The sequence below is a fragment of the Alexandromys fortis genome, unplaced genomic scaffold, assembly GCF_014885135.2.
Source record: "Alexandromys fortis isolate MF-2015 unplaced genomic scaffold, M_Fortis_MF-2015_v1.1 scaffold_155, whole genome shotgun sequence".
NCBI classification, from domain to species: Eukaryota; Metazoa; Chordata; class Mammalia; order Rodentia; family Cricetidae; genus Alexandromys; species Alexandromys fortis.
In genome coordinates, this window is record NW_026068052.1 from 1,475,077 (window position 1) to 1,500,637 (window position 25,561).

General features: G+C 45.2%; 1 protein-coding gene across 6 annotated transcripts in view; it reads right to left on the bottom strand.

Annotated features, from left to right (window-relative positions):
• Window positions 1–495: 495 nt before the first annotated feature.
• Eda (ectodysplasin A) overlaps window positions 496–25,561 on the bottom strand; it is a 376,644-nt gene continuing 351,578 nt past the window's right edge. Inside the window, exons 3-8 of one of the 6 annotated variants that reach the window (XM_050119668.1) lie at window positions 17,186–17,209; window positions 11,923–12,102; window positions 10,428–10,462; window positions 9,470–9,521; window positions 6,286–6,401; window positions 496–4,577 (exon numbers count right to left, since the gene is read on the bottom strand). In XM_050119668.1, the coding sequence (XP_049975625.1) occupies window positions 4,326–4,577; window positions 6,286–6,401; window positions 9,470–9,521; window positions 10,428–10,462; window positions 11,923–12,102; window positions 17,186–17,209 (659 nt within the window). In that variant the 3' untranslated portion in view covers window positions 496–4,325. Of the gene's footprint in view, window positions 4,578–4,636; window positions 5,767–6,275; window positions 6,411–9,469; window positions 9,522–10,427; window positions 10,463–11,922; window positions 12,103–17,185; window positions 17,210–25,561 lie in introns of those variants that run through there. The other 5 variants (XM_050119666.1, XM_050119669.1, XM_050119665.1 and 2 more) reach the window with 5 other exon arrangements.

A 25,561-nucleotide genomic window follows, 5' to 3' on the forward strand; every position in this document is an offset into this window, starting at 1 on the left:
ATTCTCCGCAACAGGACAGAGGCTGCTGGGGTTGGGAAAAGTTCCATCTACTATCCTGAGCTACCTGTTCCTGGCTGTCTGTTCTTGGGATCTCCTTCCTTAGAATAGAATAGACAGGGTTTCTCCAGCAAACAGCATGGGGCCAGGCAGTAGAGGCAGCATGGCAGAGTGGACTGCACACCAGGGAAAGAGCCAGGCTGAGACCCTTACTAGTTGAGTGGTCTTGGGGAAGCTACTTAACATCCCTGAGCACTGGTTTTGTCTGCAAAGGGAGCAAATTTGTATATTAACGAGGAGCTGAAGGTTGGATCTCTCCAAGATGTTTTGGGCCAGGCTTGAGATGTAGAAGCCACGTTTTCAAGTTGAAGGTGGCCCCATGCTGTGTGCTCTTGTCCTGTGACAATATGTCTTCTGGCAAGACCTCAAGCCAAGGTAAATGAGCTGGAGATGCATAGTTTGGTGCAAAGAGAGCAAGTGGGATGCACTGGTAAGAATCTTAGACTAGTTTCCTTCTGGTACTCTCATCAAAATGGGTTTCTCGAGCCTTCCCCGGAGCTCATGTGTCGTGGCATCACTTATAAAGAAGCATGTGACATGCAGGAAGAGCTCAAGCTGATTTCAAGAGTGGGGAGGGGAGCACTTTATTTGCAAAGAATAAACCGTTAATTTACACAAACTTACATCCCTATTTATATACATTATATATAGTTTATATACACAGTATCTCACACAGGATGCTGACTCCCCAAAGCAGCATTGGCCTGTTCCAGGCCATTCTCACAACAAATTTCCCTCACCCCCATCTCAGCTGGAAGCTTTTTGAATAAAGAAACACACCTCACCCCTCCTAGAAAGAGCCCTGAAGTGAATTAAAAAAAAAAATCAGGTTCTGTGGTGAACATGGCCTAGGGAGACCCCAGGCAAGGGTGGGAACTCAGGCAACACTAGGGAGGCCTAAAAACTGCCTGGCTCTTAGTCAGTCCAGAGCCTTCCAGCCCAGAGGCAGGAGCTGCACAAATGCCTTGGGGTAGTGTGTATGAGGAGGCGAGCTCTGATGAAGACTGCAGCCCACTCCCTGCCTGGCCAGGCTCCTGAAGGGAGACAAGCACTTCTAGCCTTGAGTCTGTGGGTGTATGAAAGAGGAGGCCCCATAGGAACTGCTGTGTCTGGAGGTGGGACCTGCTCACTGTCCCGGGCAGGCCATTTTCCCTGTCTGAGCATCATTTTCACACAAGTAACAGGATGGGATGTAGGTTGGGCTGTAGTCCCACTAAGAGCCTTTCTAGGTCAAAATTTCTCTAGATCTGTTTGCATCTACTAGAAGCTGCATAAAACACAAGCACTCACATGAGGATCAAAGTTCTCGCCTACCTCTAGGGTCCTTTGCTCTTGTTTCCTAAGCTACAGAGATTTGGCTCAGGATGGATAAAGGGGCAGCTAAGGCAAATGCTACATCTTCCAGGGAACCAGTAGCCAAACAACATCCAGCAGTCACATTTTGTGCCAACTTGGCTTCTGAAGCTCAGGGAGCTGGTAGAGGCTCCTGCCATGCAATTTTCCTTCAAACTTGTCATCTGCTTACTCAAACATGTCCCATTCTCTCTGCTAGCTTTGGGGTCACTTTACATCCTAACAATTCCAACTGTAAATCTCTATCCCTATTCTTCTATCAGTAAATGCTGCACCACTTCGCCAATGACCATAGCACAGTAGGCCTCCCCACTCTCTACGATTTCCTCCCCCCAGCCCTCTTCTCCTAGGGCTCCTTGTGAAGGGTTAGGATGAATAGCCCAATTCTCCTATGATCTGCACGCACAGAGTGCGATGGGGTTGGCAGGTCCTGCAGGGGCACAGTTAGGAAACTCATTTCCTCCCAGCCATGGGCTTTAGAAGTGTCTTAGCAGCCCCCCTCCACCCCATTCTTGAGAGACTCTGGCAACATCAAGGTCTTTGTAATATGGCAGAAGGAGAGAAGAGTCACACTCAGCTATAGGAAGCAGAGGGGCTCCCAGAACTTGTGTCTAGGGTTAGAAATGGAAGTCTTGCCCCCCATGGTAGCTCCCCATCGGATGGCTGCTGCTTTATCAGATGCGTGAAAGATCCTGAAGGCTACCTGCTCTGTGGGACCCAGAGCTCGAATGGAAGATTCTTCTCAAGACAAGAACTCTTAAGGTTGATCACTGGGGCTGATTCCCAAGAAAACACCCAAGTCTTCTCCCACAGAACCCCTGGCAGCCAAGAAAACAGGCAGTACCATCAAGTGATGAAAATTGAAGATTGTTAAGTTTCTCCCTAGGACCCCCCCAATGATGTCAGTTCCATACAATCACCTTTATTTGTTCTTCCTGGACCCCAAATTCCACACAGTGCTGTGGTAAGGGACTAGCCCAGGAGTCAGACCTCACTAAAGGCTCAAATCTGTGACTTACACTGGGTGAGATCTTAGTCAAGGCCCTTTACCTCCCCAGCCTTACCTATATAATATAACTCTGATATTCTCTATCCCGCGTTCTTCAAAGAAAATAATAAAAGAGGAAGTAACCTTCAAATACTAAGGAGAGGGTTTGGTAGTTCCTGCTGCCCCTGCTGATTGTTCAAGGCCTTCAGGGTCAGATGCAGGTCTAAAGTTTACCTCAGTTCTGGTTGGAAGGCTGCCATTAGACAAAGCCCAACCACCTCCTGCCCTGACCCTTGAAGGACCAAGCAATGTGGCTACTTGGAAATGGAGGCGCACCTGAGAAACGTGTTGTTCTTAATGACATTCAGGGATGCATTTTCCATCTCTTTAGAAAGAAATACATTTCAGGAGCATGAGGAGCAGGCTGGACAAGGCTGACCCTCCCTGCTTTGGGCTGCACCTGAAACTCTGAGGCAATGGGAAAGAAAGTGTGTGAATAATCCCAGTGTAGGACCATGCCGGAAAACTGGTGGAGGTGCCTTTGGAGCTGAACTAGGAGTCAGAGCCCTGCCCAATAGTTAGACAGGTTTCTGTGGAGGCTGTCTCTAGGAGAGCAGCACAGACCTCTATGGTGACAGTAATCTGCTTCTGAAGGAAGATTGGGCTAGTGGGCCATCAGCTGCTGCTCTTTCAGATGAGACCTAACCTAACGGCCACTGACCTAATGATCGCTTGGATTGACTGACTGATCACTGGGGTTGCAACGAACATGAACAAATCTCCCTGTTTTCCAATTCCTACTTCTCCCCCTTTCTGGGCCAGGTAGAAAAGTCCTGCTTTGCTAATGTCCGAGGGAGTCTGGGCTTTGGGAATTTAGAAGTCTACCGTAGCGGTAACTTTCGAGAGCCACAGATATTCAAACTCTAAGGGCCTTTGGAGGTTATCCAGTTTAACCATCTGCTCCCAGATGCAATTTGCTTAGAATTAGATGCATAATTGTATTGCTTAATCAATGGAAAATTCTTTGTGCCCAGGTCATTTAAAGAATACACCAGACTCGTGAGAGATGGGTCCCACACGAGGCACCTGTCTCAGACAGAGGTAGGCACTGTGGAGAGAGAAGATAGGACTTCTAGTCAGTCTGGGGAGGGTGGCAGGTGGGAAGACTCCAGGTAGTTTTCGGAGAGTGGAGCAGAGCTGTAAACAAAGTGAGACATGCGCAGCCCCGAGTATCAGGCTCTTACATAGGCAGGGGTGTGGCCATGCCTGCAATGATTCCAAGGTAGAGCAAAGTTCCCAGCTCTGGAGTCCAGCAAGCTGCCACAGTGTACCTCTCAGCCTGAGTGGGAAGAGCTGTTTGAGCCTCTTGTAGGTCATAGTGCAATACAGCAAGAATGCCTCCTCTGCCAAGGATGCTTGCTTGGCAGCTAATTGCCCGGGTCTCTGCCACAGGCACTTGCCTTCTTCTGACCTGATCCTCTCCTTAAGTTGCAACCTGATGCCACCCCCAGCCAAGAGAGAAGCAGCAGCCTCCTTGGAGTCAGAGGGTCACCCCTAGAATCTGGAGTGCACCTTTGCTTTTTGTGGCCTACTGTCTTGGATCTTCAGTTTAGTGCAACAAATGATACATCTGATGAGGGACCTAGGGGTTGAGGAGTCACCATAAGCCAGCCAGCAGGGAGCCTAAGGAGGTTCTGCTTCTTGAAAACCCTGGGGCTCCATCAACTGTCCTGGCAACTCAAGGTCATTGTGGGAAGTTGCGCAGGCCTTGTCATCCTGGAGTCACTGGGGAATAAATAGCACTGGGGCATCTCTCTCTGTGGCTGCAACGCCAATATACCTCACTCCACAGCAGCACTTAGAGGTTCTGGGAGTCCTGGCTCCCAAACCTGGGGCAGGGGCATGGGACAGGATGGAACGGGAGAATCTAGGATGCAGGGGCTTCGCCCAGCCTGATGGCCCCAAAGAAGGTGGTGTGCTTGCTCATATTGATAGAGATGTCGGCGTGCACCATCTTCACGGCAATTTTCTGCCTGGCCTTGAGGAGGCACACGCCTGCAGTATAGCAAGTGTTGTAGTTGGTCTTTCCTGTCTCAATGCTGCGGGTGCACTGCAGGAAGGGCTTCTCATCCACCACCACCTCGTAGCTGGCAAAGTCAGTGAAGTTGATGTAGTACACCTGGGTGAGAGGCAATGAGAAGGGATTGGGGGAGAGAGGAAAAAGAGGGTGGGCCCTCCCCTGCTGAGCAGATAAAACCTCCTCAGATGAGAGCTGCCAGTCTACCCTGCGCAGGGGGGTGGTGCCAGTTGGTCAACAGGAACAGCAGGATGACAGGATCACTGTCCTCCTACTCCATGGGCTCAAGGTGCTGAGCGAACCGTCCTTACAGACTGCATTCCAAGAACTGAGCCTCATTTCCATTTCACTGGCCCCACTCCCTAGCCCTGGCACGAAGCTCTGCTTTGCACACTTTCAGTGCTTACTGGGCGCTCCAGATCCACTACCCTCCGCTTCCCATCCTGAAGACTGGTTAGGAGAGCGCTTAGGAATCTGTGATGCCTGAGGGAGCTCACAGTAATCACTTCCCATTTCTTCAGCTTGCGAACAGAAACTTCCTGAGCTTGCAACACCGGCTCAGGTATTGCACTCCTCTCCCGACTCAGCACACCTTGGCCCTCCCGCTGGCTGGCTGGAGACGCAGGTCCTGAGCTACAGAGAGCCAGCTCATACAAATGAGATAGCGAATCCTAGGCTCCTAACTTCATTCTCAGGCCAAGGAGGAAGTACGAACCTTCGGCCTGCTCTCATGGAGACTTTCTTAACCCACACGGGCTATTCCTAATCCTCCCCTGGGTCCAGAAATTTACTTCCCATCCTCCATTACCTTTTGTCGGCACATCCCACCCTGAGCTTTGATTTTTTTACCACTATCAAATGGAATTTAATCCACAGGTTATGCCCACACGCTGTATAGGAGTGGGGACCTTCCTTCATCTGACACCTTAAATCACTTCATCAAAATGACTCTGGAGGCTCTTTGACTGGAAACAGTGTATTTAAGTGCCACACTCTCTTGGGCCAGGACCAAGCTATGTCAGGACACGTTGTGTGCCTGGCAGGTGTTTGTTAACCCAACTTCTCTGCTGACTTCCTCTTGAGAGCCATATGTTGGCTCCTCAGTCCTGTTTATCTGCCGGCTTCCTGCCTGCCACCCAGAAACCCTGACCTGCAGGCTCATCTACTTTTTCTAGCTCTGAGGACAGCCCCGATGCAGGCACACAACGAGGGATGGAAATGGATGGCCACTGGCAGACCTGTGGGGAGTGGGCCCAGGGCAGGAAAAGGACAAAAGTGGAGGGAGAAAGGTCTGGGAGAATGACATCAAGGAGGCAAGAACAACAGAAAGAGACAGACACAGATGGGAGAAAGAGGAAGGAAAGACAGTCAGAAATCTTCTTGAGGTAGAGAGAAGGTCCGCAGGAGCACTGTCATTGTCATGCCCAAGCTAGCAGTGCAGTGGGGAGGGGTCTCGGCAGCTCTGGGGCTTAGTTTCAAAAACTCAGAGCAAGGATGGGTCCGTCTGTGGAACCAAACAACTCAGAGGGGAAACCAGGGCCCCAAGAGGGAGTCAGACAGCAGGGTGTGGGAGTGGTCTCTTTACAGTTTTTCAGTCATATTTTGCTAGGGAAAAAATGAAACAGGTTCCCTTGGTCTTTCCTCCCGTCAGCTCCCTCCCAGTGTGGGATCCACCACCCCCTTCGCCAGCAAAGCAGGAAGTTAGCCATTGGATGGTCTTGGCTTGCTCCATAGTGCCCCTAGGTGGCCTGCACCAGACCTGCACCCTGGATATAAGAAGAGTTAGGCCTAAGACCGTACTCACTTCTACCTGACTATAGATGAAGTAGGTGCCGTCCACCAGTACCTCCAGCTCCCCGCTGCGGGGATGTAGCTTAAACACCTTGGGGTTCATAGTGATGCGAGACCAGTCATTGAGCACTCCACCTGAAAGATCTCAGTATGAGAGAAGGGCAGTCACTCAGTACATGTCAAGATAATCTGGGCAACAGAAACAAATAAATACCAAGCAGAACCACTCCCCCATTCCCTGCCAACCCTATCTAGCCCTGGTGACCATAAGTTTCAAGGGCCATGCTTTAAGAAGAACATTTGGAGGCAGGAGAGGTGAACTGTTTGTAAAGTGGCTTCTAGGCCTGCCTCAGGACCTCCGGATCTGCACACCCGTCTTTATCCTTGCACTCTCGACCTTTTCATCAGCAAGGCTCTTTATCGTCTAGCTGGACTCCGAGGTGGTGATGGTGCCAGAGGAGAGTAAGCACAGAACCAGACTGCCTTTGTTGTTATGGTGACTGCACAGGCAAAATCCAGACACTGAGTGGCAGGCTAAGTCTTAGTATTCAATTTCACTTCCCTAGCAGTATCACCCGAATTCCTCTCTTGTCTCAGAGGTTTGTGTCTTTTTACCTTCTTAATAGATTCTTCTCTATGGCTCCTTCACCACCCACTCCTTTCTGGGAAGCCTCCCGAGGGCACCAGGAAACCACTTAATCAAATGATCCATCTGTCTGGAGCACTAGCTAGTGCCAGTTGGGTATTGGGGTGATTACTCACATTCCAAGGCAGCTAGGGATAGTAACCACTAGTAACCAGGCCCCGGAGGTGAGGGGGAACTTCATGATACTCGGGCATAACTTGCCAGGTTGCCGTGGACCAGCTACGAGGATATGGGAAGGTGCCTAGGAGATGAGGCACCCTTGGCAAAGCATCTTTTCATATCCGTAACTCAGTTGGGGACCCAAGCATGGGAGGATAGAGGAATATTTCTCTTTCCATCCTGCACATAGAAAGATTTTCCTTCCAACCACAAGAGGAGGCAACCTAAGCTCACAGGGGCTTTTTCTTTCAGCCATTTGTTCTTCACACAAAAATACTATGATTTAAACATCCATCCTTGACCAGTCTCAGAAGGTCTGCCTGTCTGGAGTATGAGGGAAAAGGAGGCCATCTGGGTTAGCAGTAGGTTCCAGTTCCAGTACGTCTATGGACTTCTCTGTCTAGTAGCTTCTCACCGCTGCCTTCCTCACTTCTGGCGGCCAGTGCAAACTATGACTTGGAATTAGCCCAGACGGACTGGAAATTGTCTTGCTCTGTTATGATAGTGGGAGCAAAATGAGCGGCTTCTGCCACAGAATGAGCATTAAGGCCACCACTTAGATACCCAAACAAATCTGGTTCCTGTCTGACCATGTCCTTCCAGATGGATGGTGATTATGGTCACCAAGGACCCTGGTCCCACAGAGCTTGAGCCTTTGCAGGGCTCCTAGGGGTTTTCTCTTACTCTGCTCCTATTTGTACTTGTGAGGCTATTAGGCTGGGGTGGTAGTTTGAATAGGAATGACCCCCATAGACTCCTGTGTTTGAATGCTTGGCCCACGCTGAGTGGCACTATTAGGAGATGTAGCCTTGTTGGAGTAGATGTGCCTTGTTGGAGAAAGTGTGCCACTGCAGGGGTGGGCCTTGAGGTCTCATATGCTCAAGCTATGCCCAGTGTGGAAGACAGTCTCTTTCTGCTGCCCGTGGATCAAGATACAGAATTCTCAGCTCCTTCTCCAGCATCATGTCTGCCTGTACACTGCCATGCTTCTCGCCATCATGATAATGGACTAAACCTCTGAAACAGTAAGCTAGCCCCAATTAAATGTTTTCCTTCATAAGAGTTGCTGTGGTCATGCATGGTGTCTCTTCACAGCAACAGACAGTCTAACTAAGATGCTGGGTATTCACGTGGCAGTCAAAGGAGGAGCTGAGTCTGATGACTAGGGAAACTCAGCACAGACAGGTGAGGACTGACTGCATTCTTAGAAGCTGTCCTCATGTAGCAGGTTTTGTAGCCTTTCTTTACTGTTTCCGCTCACAACCCCTCCCTTCCACGCCAAGCTCTGTAAGCATCTGGCATCTTGGCTGGCTTGTTGTTTCCCAAGGCTCCTGGGGGTTCATGCATTTTAGGCTTTGGGCACCCTGGAGACTGGACATTATTTCAAAGCACTGTTCTTTAATGAATGTTCATGTCTCTTTGGGGGAAGAAAATGAACCTAATCATTCAGTGGCATGTACACACACACACACACACACACACACACACACACACACCCATCACTGAAGTAGCACAGCACAGTGCCAAGAGTCAGCAAGCTGTGGTTTGGAATCTCATCTCCTAACTTAGCTACAAAATATTGGACCAGGTAATTAAGTTCTCTGAGCTTTCGTTTCTGTGTCTGTAAAAGAAAGGAGAATTGCAATACCCACATCACAGGGTGGTTGTGAAGGTCAAATGAAACAAAAGACAAAACATTTGGGGATTGTAGGGTGCCATGCAGACAGAAGGCGGCATGCTTCGTTTCGGTATTCCTAGTCTCTCTGGGACTCTCTTTTCCCATCTCATACGTGAAGGCATAACATGAAATCAGCATTTCCCGGCCCCACTGACATGTTTGCACTTTGGATAGACACTAGTGTCTCGCATTTGCTAGAGACTAACATATCCCCTCTGAGAGAAACGCCCTTTCCACCTATTTTCTGTATAGAGCAATAAGACAAAATAATCTATTTAATATAGTTCTACATTCCTGAGTTTGCACTTGTGAAAATGCTTATATATATTCCATGGTGACTCTGACATAACCATCATGACAACTTAGGTAGATGATGTCCCCAGTCCTATTCAGATCCTACGTTAGTGGATTCTAAGTGCAATTTAGAGCCCGAGGATGCAGTCCAATGGTAGTGCACTTGGCTACCATTCACAAGGTCCCGGGTTTGCCCCCTTGCACTGCAAAAGCAAAACTAAACGCAATTTGGGTGCAGCAACTTGTCTTGGTGCAAGCAGTTACTTATGACAGCCAGTAGAGGGCACGATGGAGTAGGAAATGCCCTTCTGTGCCAAGGATACTCAGGGACTTGGGAGGAGCTAGGCTGGCTGATTAATTCGGAGGCTGGGAATGAGGGAAGGGAGAAACTCCTTGTAGCAAGAGAGAGACTACTTTGATTCTTACCATTCTTGACTTGAATTGCCGACCCTTGGCCCTGCAGATGCACCACAGCTGGCTGGGAGGATGAGAAGAAGAGAGTCACTGTGGTGGCTGTTTGCTATGTCATGCAATCCTGTACTGTTACCTCTGGCTTCTAGATCCCTTTGTGTCCCAATTCTGATCCCTTTCCTCTGTTTTGAGATATTAACAGCTGTATTTCTCAGGGAAAAATAGTAGCACTCTGGGCTCTACGTGACCCTTCAGCCAAACACGATGCCTCGGAGCGTTATTTCCTCAACTGTAAAATGGGAATTAAAAGACTCTGTCTGGCCACTGTCACAAGGGCATCTGCAGTTCTAACAAGTTGCTGAATATAAAATTGCCCACAAAGCCATCAAGGACTGTACAACTGTATAGATTTATCACTGTGGCCAAATAACAGTAGTGAGGGTGGTTGCTGGGAGGAGACAAGGCCAGGCTAGGCAGTAGAACTTGCCAAAAGAGACAGACTGGGAGGCTCAAAGACTAGGAAGGAACCTCTCAGGCTATTAAAAGGGAAGCCCAGGCTGGCCACAGCCTAGAGCTAGTTGGCTGCTTTTCAAGGACATACGCTTAAACTTCTCAGCTCCAGAGTCCAGGCAGTCTGCGTGCCCTTCAGGTATCTGGGGTGGCTTGGAAGCCAGAGGCCTAGGTGTATAGGCAGGTAATTTTTATAGACTACTGAACGTGGCTGTAGTGACCCTCCGTCACTCATGGAGTGAGTAGAATGGTCCAGGCAAGACTCTGTTCCCTTAGCTAAAGGCACATCTTTGGGGCAAAGCTTTTCAATTCAGACCTTGGCAGTGGCTGCCAGGGAAAACCTCGGAACCTCCAGGGCAACAGAACATAAAGCCTCATGGAATTTCATAGGGAATAGACTCCAAGGTGACTCCAAGCCTGAGGCCATCCCTCCTCCCCAGAAAGACAGTGATCCCCAGCCAACCTGGTTTTCTCGAGTTCCAGTTTTATCAGCAGCACCTGCAAAATAGGACAGGGCAGTCAGTGCCGGCTCTTTTCTCCCGCTCGCTCTCTCAGTTCTGCAGCCAGGGGCAGAACTAGGATTCCCATAGCCATCCCTGGAGGAATTTGCTTCTCAAGGCCCACAGCTGCAGGAAGTCACAGCACAACGTGGGCCTGTCAATGGGAGAGAATATCCTCTCCTTCCTATTCTTGCCCCTGACCCTTATCTTCAGAGGGTCCACATCCCAGCAGCGAAGTTGGTCTCTAGCCAATACTGGCCCAAGGCAAGTCCCACTGTGCACCCACGAAGAACAAGAGGCTATGCTATGCCTGTCATTGTGTGTCCCCAAGACAATGGCACTTGCTTTTTTAGCCCTTTGTTCTTTTCTTACTGGCTTCACAAGGACCACTGTCATTTATAAAGATCTTGTTTCTTTACGTGTGTCTCTTAGACTCTAGGTCTATGAGACCAGGGACCACTTAGCAATATAGTTCTTTGTACACAGAAATTGCTCAATTAATATTTGTGGAATGATTGGATTAAAAAAAAAAGCAACTTTATCTCTCGTGGCCATGGTAACACTGCTGAGCCCTGCTTGAATTATAAGGGAAAGAATCCGAGTCCTGCGGCTGAAATTTTAGACCTGGAGGATTCAGCTGTAAGAATCCATTTCTTCAAAAACCTAAGACACAGGATGGGAGCAGGAGAAGGAACTAACAACTAGCAGGAGTGCAGGCGGGCTGCCTCCTGTCAACTCTAATTAGGCAGCCTCACATCTGCAGCTGTACCTGTTGCGTGCCCTGCTGGGCTCCAGCAGAAAGACGCAAAGGGATGGGATGGCATTTGAATGAGCAGCACGGTATTTAAGGATGGAGTGTAGTGTGAGGAGTACTTGGCTCAGGGACAGAGTGGTCTTGGTGTCTGGGTTTGCTACAGCCACAGCCTGAGTGATTCATAAATTTCTACCCACGTGACTAGAAGTGGCTACTGTCCACACGAGTGGGAAAGGACTCTCAGAGTCCACGGGAAGAAACTGTAACAGGGTTGCCATTTTGTCCAGTCCCCGACATTCCTCCTTACAAACTATTTCCATGAAACATCATGTGCCACTCCATGTTGAAAATCAGAGTAGGCCAAATCTATAACTACAGGAACTCCAGTGAAGGGCCGGAACCTCTTTCTCATACCTCTGTTTTTGGCTCATATGAGTTTATTGGCTCACTATATGGAAGTCTAGAGCCAAAGACAGAATGTGATGGAAGGGTTGGCATGGGGCAAGAACAGATGGCCTGTCTGGCACAGCTTGATCTCAACAAGAGTTAGAGCAGGCCAGGCCCTATCAGAGCTTGTTCAGTTTCTAGCTCTCCACTGTACTATGGATTTCTTACTGTACATCACCACTGTTTGAAGATCACCTGCTTCTGCTCTACAAAAGTACTGACAAGGTTTCTAAGGGGTGGGAGACAGGAGAACTCACCAGAAGGTCCTTGGAGGCCAGGGGGTCCTTGAGGACCAGGAGGGCCAGGAGGGCCAGGTGGTCCCATAACAGTTGTTCCTGGAATCCCAGGAATTCCTGGAATCCCTGGGGGTCCCTGGGGTCCTGGAGGTCCTGGAGGTCCTGGGGGGCCATTGGGCCCAGGGGGCCCTGCTTTCTTTCCTATAATCACAGGATTCAGTGTTATATTTGGAGTCAGTTACTGTTAAAAATGTACTGTCACAAGTGTACCCTCGGGAGTTGTAGAGACTCCCAATGACACGAGGTCAGCCATCTAGGAGTCTTTGCTAAAGAGCTGAACATGTTTATACTCCTCTGTCTGACCCACATTTCAGGGAAGATTTGAGGACACAGAAATAAACAGCCCTTAAGGATCCCAGTGCAGTAGGAAAAGGTTATGAGATATTAGAAGTGCCACATTGATGAGAGGGACCAAATGCTAAAACAGGTCAGGCAAACTTCAAAAAGGAGGCTTTGATCTGGTCCAAAGGATGAGCACTATTAGGAAACCAGACTTAGTAAAGTACCTTGACGGTTCTTTTTAGAATTTGACGAGTGTTGATAAGTGTGGGGCTTCATTTCATGACCAGTTGGGTAGACCTGTGCTTAACCAAAAGATAATGGAAGTCTGACCCCATGAACACCGTCAGCTCCAGGAAGATTTGCCAGGAGTCAATTGTGCAGGGGCTGGGGGCAGGACAGGGGCAGCACTGGCTGCAAAAGGGGAGGGAGAAGGCGGTTTGGAGATGAAGGTGGAGAGAGAGAGCGAGAGACCAAAGCTATCAAGAGACAACAGAAAAGAAGGAATAGCAGGCAGAGACAGACCTGATGAGGAGGCAGCAGGCTCTGCTTTCTCAGCTGACCTTTCTAAACTCTATTTTTAAGGATCCCTGGGAAAGGAATTTCTGCAGACTCTCTTGGTTCCATGTTCCAGTGTTTATCACCCCTCACAGCTCACTGTTAGGAAGTTCTTTGGTATATTGAACTGAAATCCCTCCTGTGGCCATTTGAACTTTCATTCTATTCTTTGTGTAGCCAGGAAAGAGTAGTTGTCACCATATACATAAGACTCATATACTCAAAGATATTAGGTTACCTATCAACTTCCATCTTTGTAGGCAAAATAATCGACTTTCCCAGAGATGTTCATTAGAGGCTGTATTCTCAAATGCATTGTTTATCTGGTCTACCAATTCCTTCTCCTTTTCTCCTCACTGTCTTTCCAGAACAAACCCAGCCCTCCCATTTCATATGCTAGTCCTTCTACCATTTCTTCTAGGGCGCAGTCATGGGAAGTGAGGCATAACTGCTCCTCCTATAGACTTGCTTTTGGTTTTGAGCAGACCCAGCAAACGGCTGTAGGTCGTTATGGTAGGTTTCTTTCTCTTCTTTCTATGCTCTTAGAATTTCAATGGAAGTCCTAGGATTGGAAATCTCTTACAGTTACCTTCCCCAAGACAGTTTCTTAGTTTCAAATATATATATATTTACTTTCTGTCTTAGGGTTTCTACTGCTATGATAAAACACCATAACCAAAAGCAACTTGAGGAGGAAAGGTTTTTTTTTTTTTTTTTTGAGTCCTTTGAGGGAAGCCAAAGTAGCGACTCAAGGCAGGAACCTGGAGGCAGGAACTGAAGCAGGGACCCCAGAGGAACACTACTTACTGGCTTGCTCTGCAGGACTTGTTCAGACTGCTTTCTTCTACAACTCAGAACCACCTGCCCCAGGTGGTTCCACCCACCATGGGATGGGCCTGCCCATGCCAATCACTAATTAAGAAGATGCTTCACATAGTTGCCTCCAGGCAATTTGATGGAGGCATTTTCTTAACTGAGGCTCTGCTTCCCAAATAACTCGAGCTTGTGTGAAGTTGACAAACAAACCAACCCCCCAAATCAACAAACAACAGCAACAACAACAAAATAACTACCAGGACACTTTTACTTTAAAAATGTCTGACTGGTTCCAACTCTCAGACATTTTAGTCTGGAAAATTCTGTCATGATTTATCAGGTCCTCCTTTAAGAATAATGGTTCATGTCTATAAAAACTCAAGTATTCAAGGAAAGGCCTATAAAGAGACCAAGCATCCATGTCTAACCACACTCTTCTTCAGAGACGAAAGAGCAGTCCTGAGAATATTCCTTCAAGAAGGCCTTAAAGACGTAGAGGACCCAAATATGGCATTTGCCCTGAGTTTTGCAGTTAAGATTGGATTTGCCCAGTTTCTATACATATTCAATTTAAGATGCTGAATAGGAAAACTATCTCCCTTTGGATTTGTGTAGCTTCCAAACTAGGCTTATTCGGCACCCAAATTGCAATTCTAGTTACTGTAGTGGAAAGAACCCAGGATCTGGACTCTGGAGACAAGAATGTCAGCCCCAGCCCTGCCACAGAGTCACTTTGACCCTTAGCATCTCCATCTGGGAAAGGAGGAGCTTGGCCTCAGTGCTTTCTGTCTCTATGAGACTGCTACTGCACAAGAAAGACTGACTATTGTCAGTTGGATGCGTGCTGTGCTTCTTCCTCCTTATTTTCTAGTTGAGTAGGCATAGAAGTTGATGCACAGTAGGCTGCCCTGGGTTCCAGTATTTCTAGGCCTCGCAGAGATTTTCCAGCCAGAGGGTGTTCTGTGGGTAGCACAAGCTTTAGCTCCAAGAATGTGAGTCCCCTATAATTGCTTAATGTAATTTTAGAAGAATTCCATCCAGAGCCTCCTCCAGTCCAAGAAAATAACTGCTGCAGTATAAACAGAGAGTGATCACTTATGAAAATGTTCGAAGGCGTCCGAGAAAAAGTTCCCACTGGAATCTGCTTCTGCAGCTGGCCCTCTGCTTCCCTGCACTTGGACAAGGAAGCTCCTCATAGTTTCATTCCTATAGAAAGTTAGGGCCAGAGAACAGTATGCCAAAAATTACCCCTGGACCAAGAGATTGAATTCCTTCTTTAGATTCCCTAACTTTGACAGAATACTTCATGATACAAAAGCTTAGAGACGTTTGCACTGAGAAAGTCACCCTGTGTAGTCTTGGATGAAAGAACAATCACATCAGTTCAAAGCTAAGGTGCATCAAAGGGGCATTTCCCTAACCTTTCAGCTGAGCTCCAAATGCTGAAAGAGCAACGAATGGAAAGCAAGTGAGTAAAGGGAGGCTGGGGCTGGAGGCAGGAAAGAAAGGGTGCAATGAGAAGGGAGAGGGAGAGAGCTGCGGGAGCAGGAGAATTCCATTAAAGGGTGAAAATTAAGTGAACAATTCAATTTACCTCTTCAAGTATGTGCCTGCTCACTGTGTCCAAGGAAATCCATATTAAATGGCGTCTAAATCACTTTTAAACAAAGTGGATGTTTAAGGCTTATGCGAATTTTCTTCCCAATAATGTTTCATACAATGCCAGGCAATGATGTGAGTTATAATTTCTATCTTGAAGAGATGCGATGAGTTAAGAACCAAATACTTGAAACTCAAATTTTCTTTTTTAAAAGACAGAACATCCTAGCAGCTAACACTTGGGAACAAGCAGAAGGACTCCGTGCTCACTTCAGCTCCCTGGTGTTTACTTTGTTCAGGTCAGGTCTCAGAGAGCTGGGCAAATTTGCAGCCTTTTCTTTTCAGCAGGATGACACGATCGACATGACATGGAGCTAAGGGCACCCGAAGTGGGAGAGCACTCTAGTGCTGGGAGGGTTGCTCCGCTACCCCTGCAGCTAGCCGGTTCAGGCACTTGCAAATGCTCTAGACTGCTCCTTAAATCTAAACAGACAAAATCACTTAAAGAGCCTTTTGACATTTAACTATTTTATTTTATGTCTTTTGCTGTGTGTGTGTGTGTGTGTGTGTGTGTGTGTGTGTGTGTGTGTGTATGTAGACTGCATGCATGCCTGGTGCCTGAGGAAACCAGAAGGCATTATAATAATCCCCTGGAACTGGAATTACAGAAAGTTGTGAGGCATCTTGCAGAAACTGGAAACCACACCCAAGTCCTCTTTTAACAGCTGAGCTACCTTACAGCCCTGGTAAAGAGTTGTAAGGTCTACAATCCAAGCTACTCGGGAGGCCTAGTCATGCAGATCACCAAGCTTAAGGTCAGCCTGGGCTACAGAGTGAGTTCAAGGCTAGCCTGAACAACTAAATGAGATCATGTCTCTCTCAAAGAAAGTAAAAGAGGGCTAGTGATGTAGCCCAATAATAGAGCATCTGACCAGCACACCTAAAGCCTTGGGTTACACATTTCTAGTATTATACAGACAGGGAGAAAAAGAAGAATTTTTAAGGGGAAACTCACTAGTTTTACATTATCCCTGTCTTCCTTTCATGTCAGAACCCAGAAACAAACAGGTGCATAAACTGATTTTATAGTTGGTTCTTTTAGTGCAAAGGAGTGGTTTCATTTGCCTAATCCCTACAACCTGATTTCTCTTTGGATTCTCTTTTTCAGGCAGGCAAGCAAGCACTCCATGTGCCCCTGGCGACTTCCCTGTTAGGTGCAGTGGACTTAGGAAACCTAGGACAGCACAGTGAATCACTCCAGCTAGCGTCTATCTACTTTATAAACATGAAAGGAACAGAGTGACACGGCAGCACAGAATTTTTCTCTTTTTCTTCATCACAGAGAAAATGATACTGAATTCTCAAAGCAAGAGGTATCATCTTTGATCATATGGGAAATTGAATAAAAACAGCTTTTAGGCTAAGAACCAAAGTATTGATTCCTTTCTATAGGTAGTGTTTCTTTTCTCTATAAGTGGCCTTAGGTCTTCCTTCGTGCCTGATAACTGAGCTGACAGAGGAGGGAGAAAGGAAAAAAAAGAAAGTAGTGGACAGAGCAAGAAAGGAAATCAATATGAACTGGAAACAAAGATGCAAAAAGGAGCAAGAAGGAAGAACCAAAAAATAAGGGCTTGGAATAGAGTGTAGTGGTAGAGCTTTTGCCTAATGTTCTTAAGGCAAAGGCCCTAGGTTTGACCCCCAATGAAAGAGAAAGGGGAGGACACAAGGGACAAGTCATCATCGTCATCATCATCGAACAAAGATAACTTGCATGTGTTGCTAGAGTCATTCTATCTTCCATGACTTGTTACTAAAAAACTAATTCTTGCTCTTTATAAAGTGCAACACTCAAATAAATGATTGAGTAAAGCAAGAGATAACTAATGTTTAAAGAAATTAATGCAAAATCCTATCCCATTCACTTCTAATTAAAAAGACACAACCATATAATAAAATCAGGAGCTCAACTTACCCTTTTTCTTGTTTTTAACAGGACCTATTAGAAATAGAAGATGGAAGATTAAGTTAGTAGAAATTTAAAAAATGGTTATTCTCTACAAAGTCACTAAGGGGGACCCTCAAGGCACTACAAATTTAAGGGACCCTCATAGCTATGCACCAGGTTTTAGACAGGGTATCTATTGCCCAACTATCAAGCTTCTCCCATCTGTTTGTTTGCTGATGAGACCACAAAAAATACATGGAGGATTCCTCCCTTAAGACGAACAAGTTCCCACTTTAGTTGGGAACGAGAGAAAGGGTATTCCTTCGTAGAGATGAAATGCCCAGAAACGCACAACTCAACAACCTCAGGACGGCATTCCACGAGCTCTGCGAGTCCTGAGGTTGCAGAGTCAAGCATTTGGGGAAGCTGTGACACGACATTTCGGAGGAGGAGACTAGGAGGGAAGAGGTGCTGTTCTTAGGGATGGAGCAGATCAGCAGCAGCTTACCTTCCAGTCACTTCTTTGTTGTGACTGAATTGGTTAGTTACTGGAACAGAGCAACTGCAGTACATGCGTGTGGGGGCCACACACCCACACACTCTCCCACAGCAATTCACCATAACTTAATAGGTGCTTTAAAGGAAATGCCAACCGTTTCTTTGGCAGTGGAACCTGAAGTGTCTTCTTATGTATTGCTTTTAAGGAAAGCAGTTTAATCACTAGAGAGAACGCAAAAAACCAAAGATATTTTTAATTTAGTTAAGTGGCGTTAGGTAACAACCACTACCTAGAAAGATATAGTTTAGATCTCAGTCACTTTTATTCATAGGGATTCAGGTTTTTTCTTTCTTCAGATGAATCTAAAGCTCTGTTCCAAACTGCCACAGACCAAGACTGTGCAGCACTAACTTGCCATCGCTGTCCTTAGGCGCATTTCTATAGTCTACAGTTTACGGATCACACTTCTCTCTATTACCTAGCTTGATTCTTGTAACAAGTCTAGAATGATCTCCACCTATGAGATCGGGTTTCACAGGAAGCTAATAGAGTGTCTGACCTCTTTCTAACTGGATTTCCAGTGTGGCCTCAGAGCTGCGTATGTCCCTTAAAAAACCCAAAGTGTTTAGATTGCCCTCACAAAGAAATATAGCAGCAGGAACCATGCGAACTATGCGGAAGATGTTTCAGGTTCGGTGGAGCAGCTGAAGATCATGAATTTCTCTTTTCTTATCCTTCTTTTCCTCATGTCTTTCTCCTCCTAGTCCTTTGTCATCTTTGTGTTTTGGATTTCTGAGCTAGGGTTTAAATGTGTAGTCTAGGTTGGTCTTGAACTGCAATCTGCGTGCTTCAGTCTCCTGAGTGCTGGGACACAGGTATGAGCTATCCCTGGTTCCTTTATGTTGTTTTTCAAAACACTATTAAGCATTCCTGAGAATGCACATACAGGTTCTGACAGGGAAGCAAGGCTATGACTGAGTAAGGGACAACAACTTAACCTGAGAAGGGCCTTGTTCTTGAATAAGAAAGCTGTTTAAGGAGGGATTTACACAGAAGGGCTCAGCCTCACCAGTTAGCCACCCCAGTGGCCAGTCAGCCACTCCAGCCTCATAAGCAAGAGCCATGGGATGACAGCTGCCGCAGCTGCCCTACCCTCATAGCCAGGGTGGCCTAGCCCTGGCCACTTCAGCTCGTTAAGGGGTAGTGCTATTGCACCAGATTCTGAGGCAATCAGGCCAGCTGGTCTTTTCTGGGTATCCCTATGAAGGTGGCATGGTAAATAGTGCCAGAACACCGTCATCATAGAGCTTACAAGTTGGATAGGAAAGTACTAAGTAAGGGGGAGCTCAGGAGTCATGCTGGCTAGTTGAGCTGAGGACTAAAAGTTCTAGGGAAGACGTTTTTCTTATACGTACAAGTGGTAAAAGGAAAGGGGTGCATGTTTCATTTGTTCGTTTTTGGAAAGAGGGTCTTTCTATGCAGCCCTGTCTAGCCTGGAATTCACTTGTGTCCCAGACTGGCCTTGAACTCAGAACTCAGAGCAGTTTTCTTGTTTGGACTTACAGTCATTCCACACTACATCTGACTTGGGAAAGGGAATTAAAAAATTATTTCTACTATAAATCTGACCAAGAATCTCTGACTGGGGAGCTGGCAGGCTCCAGGGGTGGATCTACCACTACCATTTGTTTTACTAAAGGGACACAGAATCACACTGCTCTCTAAATTGCTATCTCTTTCCACAGAGATTAGTAGTGCAGTTTCCAGACCTCACCAGAGAAGTGTGTAGTAGATGGTGGTTCATGCAGAAACCATAAGTGGTCAAAGCGCAGAGTGTTAGTGGAACGCTCAGCCATAAAGTATTGTAATGGTCAGTTTTATGTCAACTCGTTATAAGCTGTAGTCATCTGAGAGGAGGGAGTCTCAATTCACAAAATGCCTCCATAAGACTGGGCTGAAGGCAAGCCTGTAGGGCATTTTCTTAATTAGTGATTGATGGGGGAGGGCCCAGCCCATGTGGATGATGCCATCCCTGGGCTTGTGGTCCTGGGCTCTATAAGAAAGCAGGCTGAGCAAGCCATGAGGAGCAAGTCAGTAAGCAGCACATACCCCCACCCCATGGCCTCTGTATCAGCTCTTGCCTCCTGTCCATTCTTTGATAATGAACTGTGATGTGGAAGTGTAAGCCAAATAAACCCTTTCCTTTCCGTCTTGCTTTTGTATGGTGTTTCATCACAGCAACAGTAACCCAAACTAAGACAGCTACCTGACCTATTTCCTCCAGCCCATAACCCTCAGTGTCAATCATGGAAGAGGAGTGTGTCTTTTGGACATGACACGGTAGCTGTACTCATGAACTCAGCAGCTGGGGCTGCCCAGGCAACACTTGGAGAATATCAAACCAGTAAAGTAGGCAGCATGGATGTATGGGGGGAGTCAGTTTTCTTTAAGGACATGACCCCTGCTCTACTTTGTCCCAGTGGATGGTCCCACACCCATAAGTATATGGGCAAGCACAAATTAGACTCAGTGGATTAGCCAAGACATGTAAACAACCTAGGTGTCCATCAGCTGATGAATGGAGAATGAAAATGTGGTACATTTATACAAGGTACTATTCAGCTGTTAAGAAAAACAAAATGATGAAATTTACAAGTAAACGAACATTCTGACTGAGGTAACTCAGATCTAGAACAGCAAATGTCATGTATTTTCTTCTCATTTATGGATGTTAGTTGTTGTTGTTATTGTTTTCTTCCTTTTGTTTTTGAGACAGAATGTCTCTATGTAACCTTGGTTGGTCTGGAACTTGCTCTGAAGGCCTGCTTAGCCTTGAACTCACAGAGTGGTAGGATTAAAGGTGTGTGCCTCTACAATGGATATTAGTTTTGGATCTTCAGATATGTGTTTCATTTGGAATATCCATAAAGGTTAGGGAATTAGGGGCCACAAGAGTGGGGTTTTCAAGGGAAGGGGATAGAATACCGTGGTATAATGGGGTAAAGGGGCATAATGGGAGCTTGGGATAATAATGGGAATAAGGGAGTATGGGAAAAAGTAATTAACACTAAAGACCCTTTCAAAGTGTCATATGGAAACTTACTATAGTAGAAAGTTCCTAAAATATTATTTCATACATACATGCAGACACACACAACACACACATACATACATAGTTTAGAGTTATGCTATTACATGGCAAAATGACCCTACTAGATTCCATAGGCTAACAAATAAGAAGTTCAGTGCCAAGAGTGAGTTACCTCTTCTGGAGTTGTTGGCTAGTGAGGTCCTTTAGACACCCCACCCCTGAACATTACAGACTCTAGGCTACCTTTCAGAACTTTATGATAAGACCCTTTTGCTGAAAGGACCACATATTTGAGTCATAGAACATGTAGAAATCAAGCTAATACCTGGAAACTTCATGCCTACTGGTTAGCTTTTATAGTCCAGAAGGTGTGATGGATGCATGCCATTACGAGAAAAGTAATCCTCAATCTTACCCCAGCTGTCAACACTGAGTGTTACAACCAGCCTGGCAAGACATGTCCATTTGGTACAATTATGGCATGAATGCCATGAAAGTAACCAATCACTTGTTGATTGAACTTAAGGCCCACTCCCAAGATGAAACCTATACCCGGCACCATTATCCAGACCAAGAAATTGTGTCTAAAGAGGTGGCAGGCCCCAGAGGAGAGCCTACTACTATTAATCTGCTAAGTGGGCATAAGTATTAAACTGACTCTGTCTTGCAGTTTATACCCATAGATTAATGCTTCTCTCAACCCGCATCAGAGAAGTTTCTTTTTGTAGTAGATAGTAATTAACACAGAGGCCAGACTGCTCAAGGTGCAGGGAATGAGTCTGCAGAGTGTTCAATCCTAAATGAGAAATCTATATCACACTGCTGATCCCAAGACTCAGGGAGCATTGTGGAAGAAGAGGGGGCAGAAAGACTTTAAGAGCCAGACGTGGTGGGGAAATACAAGGAAACTGTTTTCTGGAGACAGCGGGGAAATTGCACATATGAGATCACAGCAGTGGGACAGCATGCACAAGACCCTCAGAAGCTCAATCCAGATAAAATCCCAACAGGGAATGGGGAGCTGTATATGAAGTCACACCCCTAGCTAGGCAGTTGTTGGCAACTGACAGCTGCTGGGAGAGCGAGAGTCAGTTTTCTTTAAGGGTGTGGCACCTGCTGCTTGACCGTGCTCCAGTGGAAGGCCATACAAGAAGAGTATTTGGACAGCACAAATTGTACTTGATGCATTAAAAAAAAAAGACACAGAATTGGTTGGGTAGAGAAAGAGGGTGGATCTGGAAGGAGTTGGGAGAATATTAACAAAACACACTGTACAAAATTCTCAAAGAACTAATAAAATACATAGTAAAATGAAAAAAGGAGGGACAGGAAGCTGCCAGGGGCTGGGCTGAGTTAAGGGAAGAAGTGGGAGTAAATAGGATCAAAGTATATCACATGCATGCCTGCATGAAATTCTCAAAGATTCAATAAAAACCCATATTAAAATGAAAATATTTTAAAATTAAAAAAGGTTTTCATTTTTTATAGCAGACATTCTTTTTACATGTAAAACACACATAAAAAGGATCAGAGACAAGACCCAGTAATACTACTTTTGGGTATATATCCAAAGGATGCTCAATCGTGCCACAAGGACATCTGCTCAACTATGTTCATAGCAGCATTGTTTGGCATAGCCAGAACCTGGAAACAACCTAAATGCCTCTCGACTGAAGAATGGATAAGGAAAATGTGGTACATTTACACAATGGAGTACTACACAGCAGAAAAAATAACGACATCTTGAATTTTGCAGGAAAATGGACGAAGCTAGAAAACTTTATTTTAGTGAGGTAATTCAGACCCAGAAAGACAATTATCACATGTACTCACTCATAGGTGGTTTTAAAACATACAGCAAATAAAATCAGCCTACAAACCACAATACCAGAAAACCTAGACAATAATGAGGACACTAAGAGAGAGACATACATAGATCTAATCTACATGGGAATTAGAAAAAGACAAGATCTGCTGAGCAAATTGGGAGCATGGGAACCTTGAGGGAGGGTTGAAGGGGAGGGGATCAGAGAAAAATGTAGAGCTCAATAAAAATCAATAAAATAAAAATAATAAAAATAAAAAAGGATAGAAGAAAAGACTAAAACAAGGATGAGAGAAATATAAAGTGCCCATTAATAAGCATGCTTAACTATTTATGCTTATTTAGAAAGCTTGTAGGCATATTAATATAAATTTTTATTTAATGTGATCAAATTAAAATATTGTTTCTTGTTCTCTTTGTATGAAAAGTATTTGCCTGTTTTTGCAGTGCTGTTGATCAAAACCAAGGACTTGAACACACTAGGCAACATCTTCAATTTTTCTTTTTCTATCTAAATAATTGTATTTCTATATTATGTTTGTTAATATTTTTCAAATTTACTTTCAACTGATTCTTTAGTTTATTAGCATATGTTAATTAGACACAGTGGTGTCATGTCACCATTTTCTTCTATGCAATGATATAATTTATCACATTCACAACTTTCAGTACCCTGTGTCTTGTCCCCCGTCACTCTTCCTAGTTACACTGTTTTCAATATTGAAGCATTTAATTAATCATCTTTGATGGGCATTTATGTTGTTTTAAGTTTTAATATAATTAAAAATTATAATAAATATAATGTACTATTAAAAGGGTCCTCAAAATCCTTTCTTCTACTTCTTTTCTGGTCACAGAAGGGCTCCCATAGAACTGCTTAGTAAGCAATTTGTCATATCCCTTGTGGGGGACACAAAAGTATAGATGAGATTGTTATTAGATTATATCACATTTCCCAAAGCACTAAGGAGTACATCATCTCAACAATATAAGGATTCCTTTTTGTTCTAACATCACTCGCTATGGCCAATAAATCATTCTTATGAATTCAACATGGGCCTCTAAGCCCAGCCCCTATAACGGTCACATCCACTCCGTTCTCTTCAAGGCCATGCTAGGGAGCTAGAGCTGTCGCATACTGGAAGAACTAAGTAAGAGAGACCAAATCAATAGCTTCTTCTCAATTATGTTTTCTTAATATGCTTCAGAAACTTATTCTTACCTATTTGGAAGTATTACTGCTGTCACATATGGGTTTCACGATAAGAACCAACATTTCTATATCCTTCAAATCCCCCCTATTTGTAATGGTCATACTTTCTAGATGCACAACCCCGCAGATATATCAGAGTGGGGCAGAGAGCTGTGAAGTAGTTCGGACTGCTTTGATAAGAGTAAAGTTGAGATGAGCCAGGCTTTGATCGACATGCTCACACAGTCTGCTTTTCAGCCACTAGGAAAAGAATGCCTTATGATAGAATCAGGGTTAGCACAGCCCAATGAGATTCTAGTTCTAAACCAACCACAGAATGGTCATAAAGAAAGTGAGTTTCTTTCTGATTCCTCATCTGCTCTACCAGGGAACACTACATACTTCATCTTTATTCGAGGATCAATGAAGTAAAACGAACATGCTGGAATTCTGTATCCCATGACATTCTTCTTTAAAACACAAACATTGAGGAACTTTTTTGCCAGTAGATATACCTTGGAACAAATGTTAACAGAGAAGGGATATATGACAGAGGTCAGAAATTTGGATCCACATAAAGAAGGGAAGTGAGTTAGAGAAGAGATAAAGGAAGATAAAGAAATGAGATGTAAAGAAGGACAAGACAAATAGTCATGCTAACATGGAAAGGGGAAATCTCATAGGCCTCACCCAGACAAAGAAACACAGGCAAGGAACAACTACTGTGGAGGGGGAGAAATAGTCCTTCCCAGGGATGAGCCCCTTAATTGGTTATTCAAGACCAAGTGGTCAGCCCTGAAGTCATATGCACACGCGTAACATTAAATGGACTCAACAGCTCACACTTATTTAAGTATTTATATATGCAACAAAGAAAAAGGCCATGATTTTGGAAGGAAGCAAGGTAAGGAGGAACAGGGAGGGGAAAGAGGGAAGAAAGGGAAAGGGGAAATATGCAGTTAAATTTTATTTTTAAAACTAAAAATAATAAATTTCAGGAAGTAATATAACTTAAAACACTTTATCTTTTATTCTAAATTTAGTAGATAACAGTTTTGTTCAAAATAATAATAGGAAATATATATTCCATGGTTATGGCTTATGGATTCATGAAACAAGCAATAGCCAGGGCTGTCCATGTGACGGTGGATATCGAACTATCCACCGGGGCACAGTGGGCTCACCAGCGACTACACAGCTGGACACACGGACTCCCTTCCCTAAGCTCTGTAAATAGCCAGTAGCTTTCCAGGGGCCAGTGAGCCATATGCACTTCTCTCCCTCATGACGGGTTGCTGACAGACTCCAGTTTGTGCAGGTCCAGTGCAGACAACTGTAGCTGCTCTGAGCTCATAACTGCAATAACGGGATCATGCCCAGAAGGAAGCATTTTACAAACCTTCTCCCCATCATCTGGTTCTCAGATTCTTTCTACACCTCAGTCATGATGTTCCCTGAGCTTCAGAAGTGGTGCTATTGTTTAGGCCTGAGTACTCAACAGTTACTTATTCTCAGCTATGAGTCGTCACTCACTGCTATTTATATAAAAAGAAGTTTCCCTAAGGCTGAGAATACCCTGTGTATATGGGTATAAATATAAATACAAATATTTAGAAAGTGGTTTGCTGCCATGTTCATTTAGCAAAACAATATTAGAAAACTCCAAGAGTCTTTTTTAAAACAAGGTTTAGAGCATCAGGCATGAATTCTTCTGTGGAGCAGGTCTCAATTTATCATAGAGTGCTTAGTTGCCCTCATAATACTCATCAACTGTTGCACCAATGGATACGTCTTGG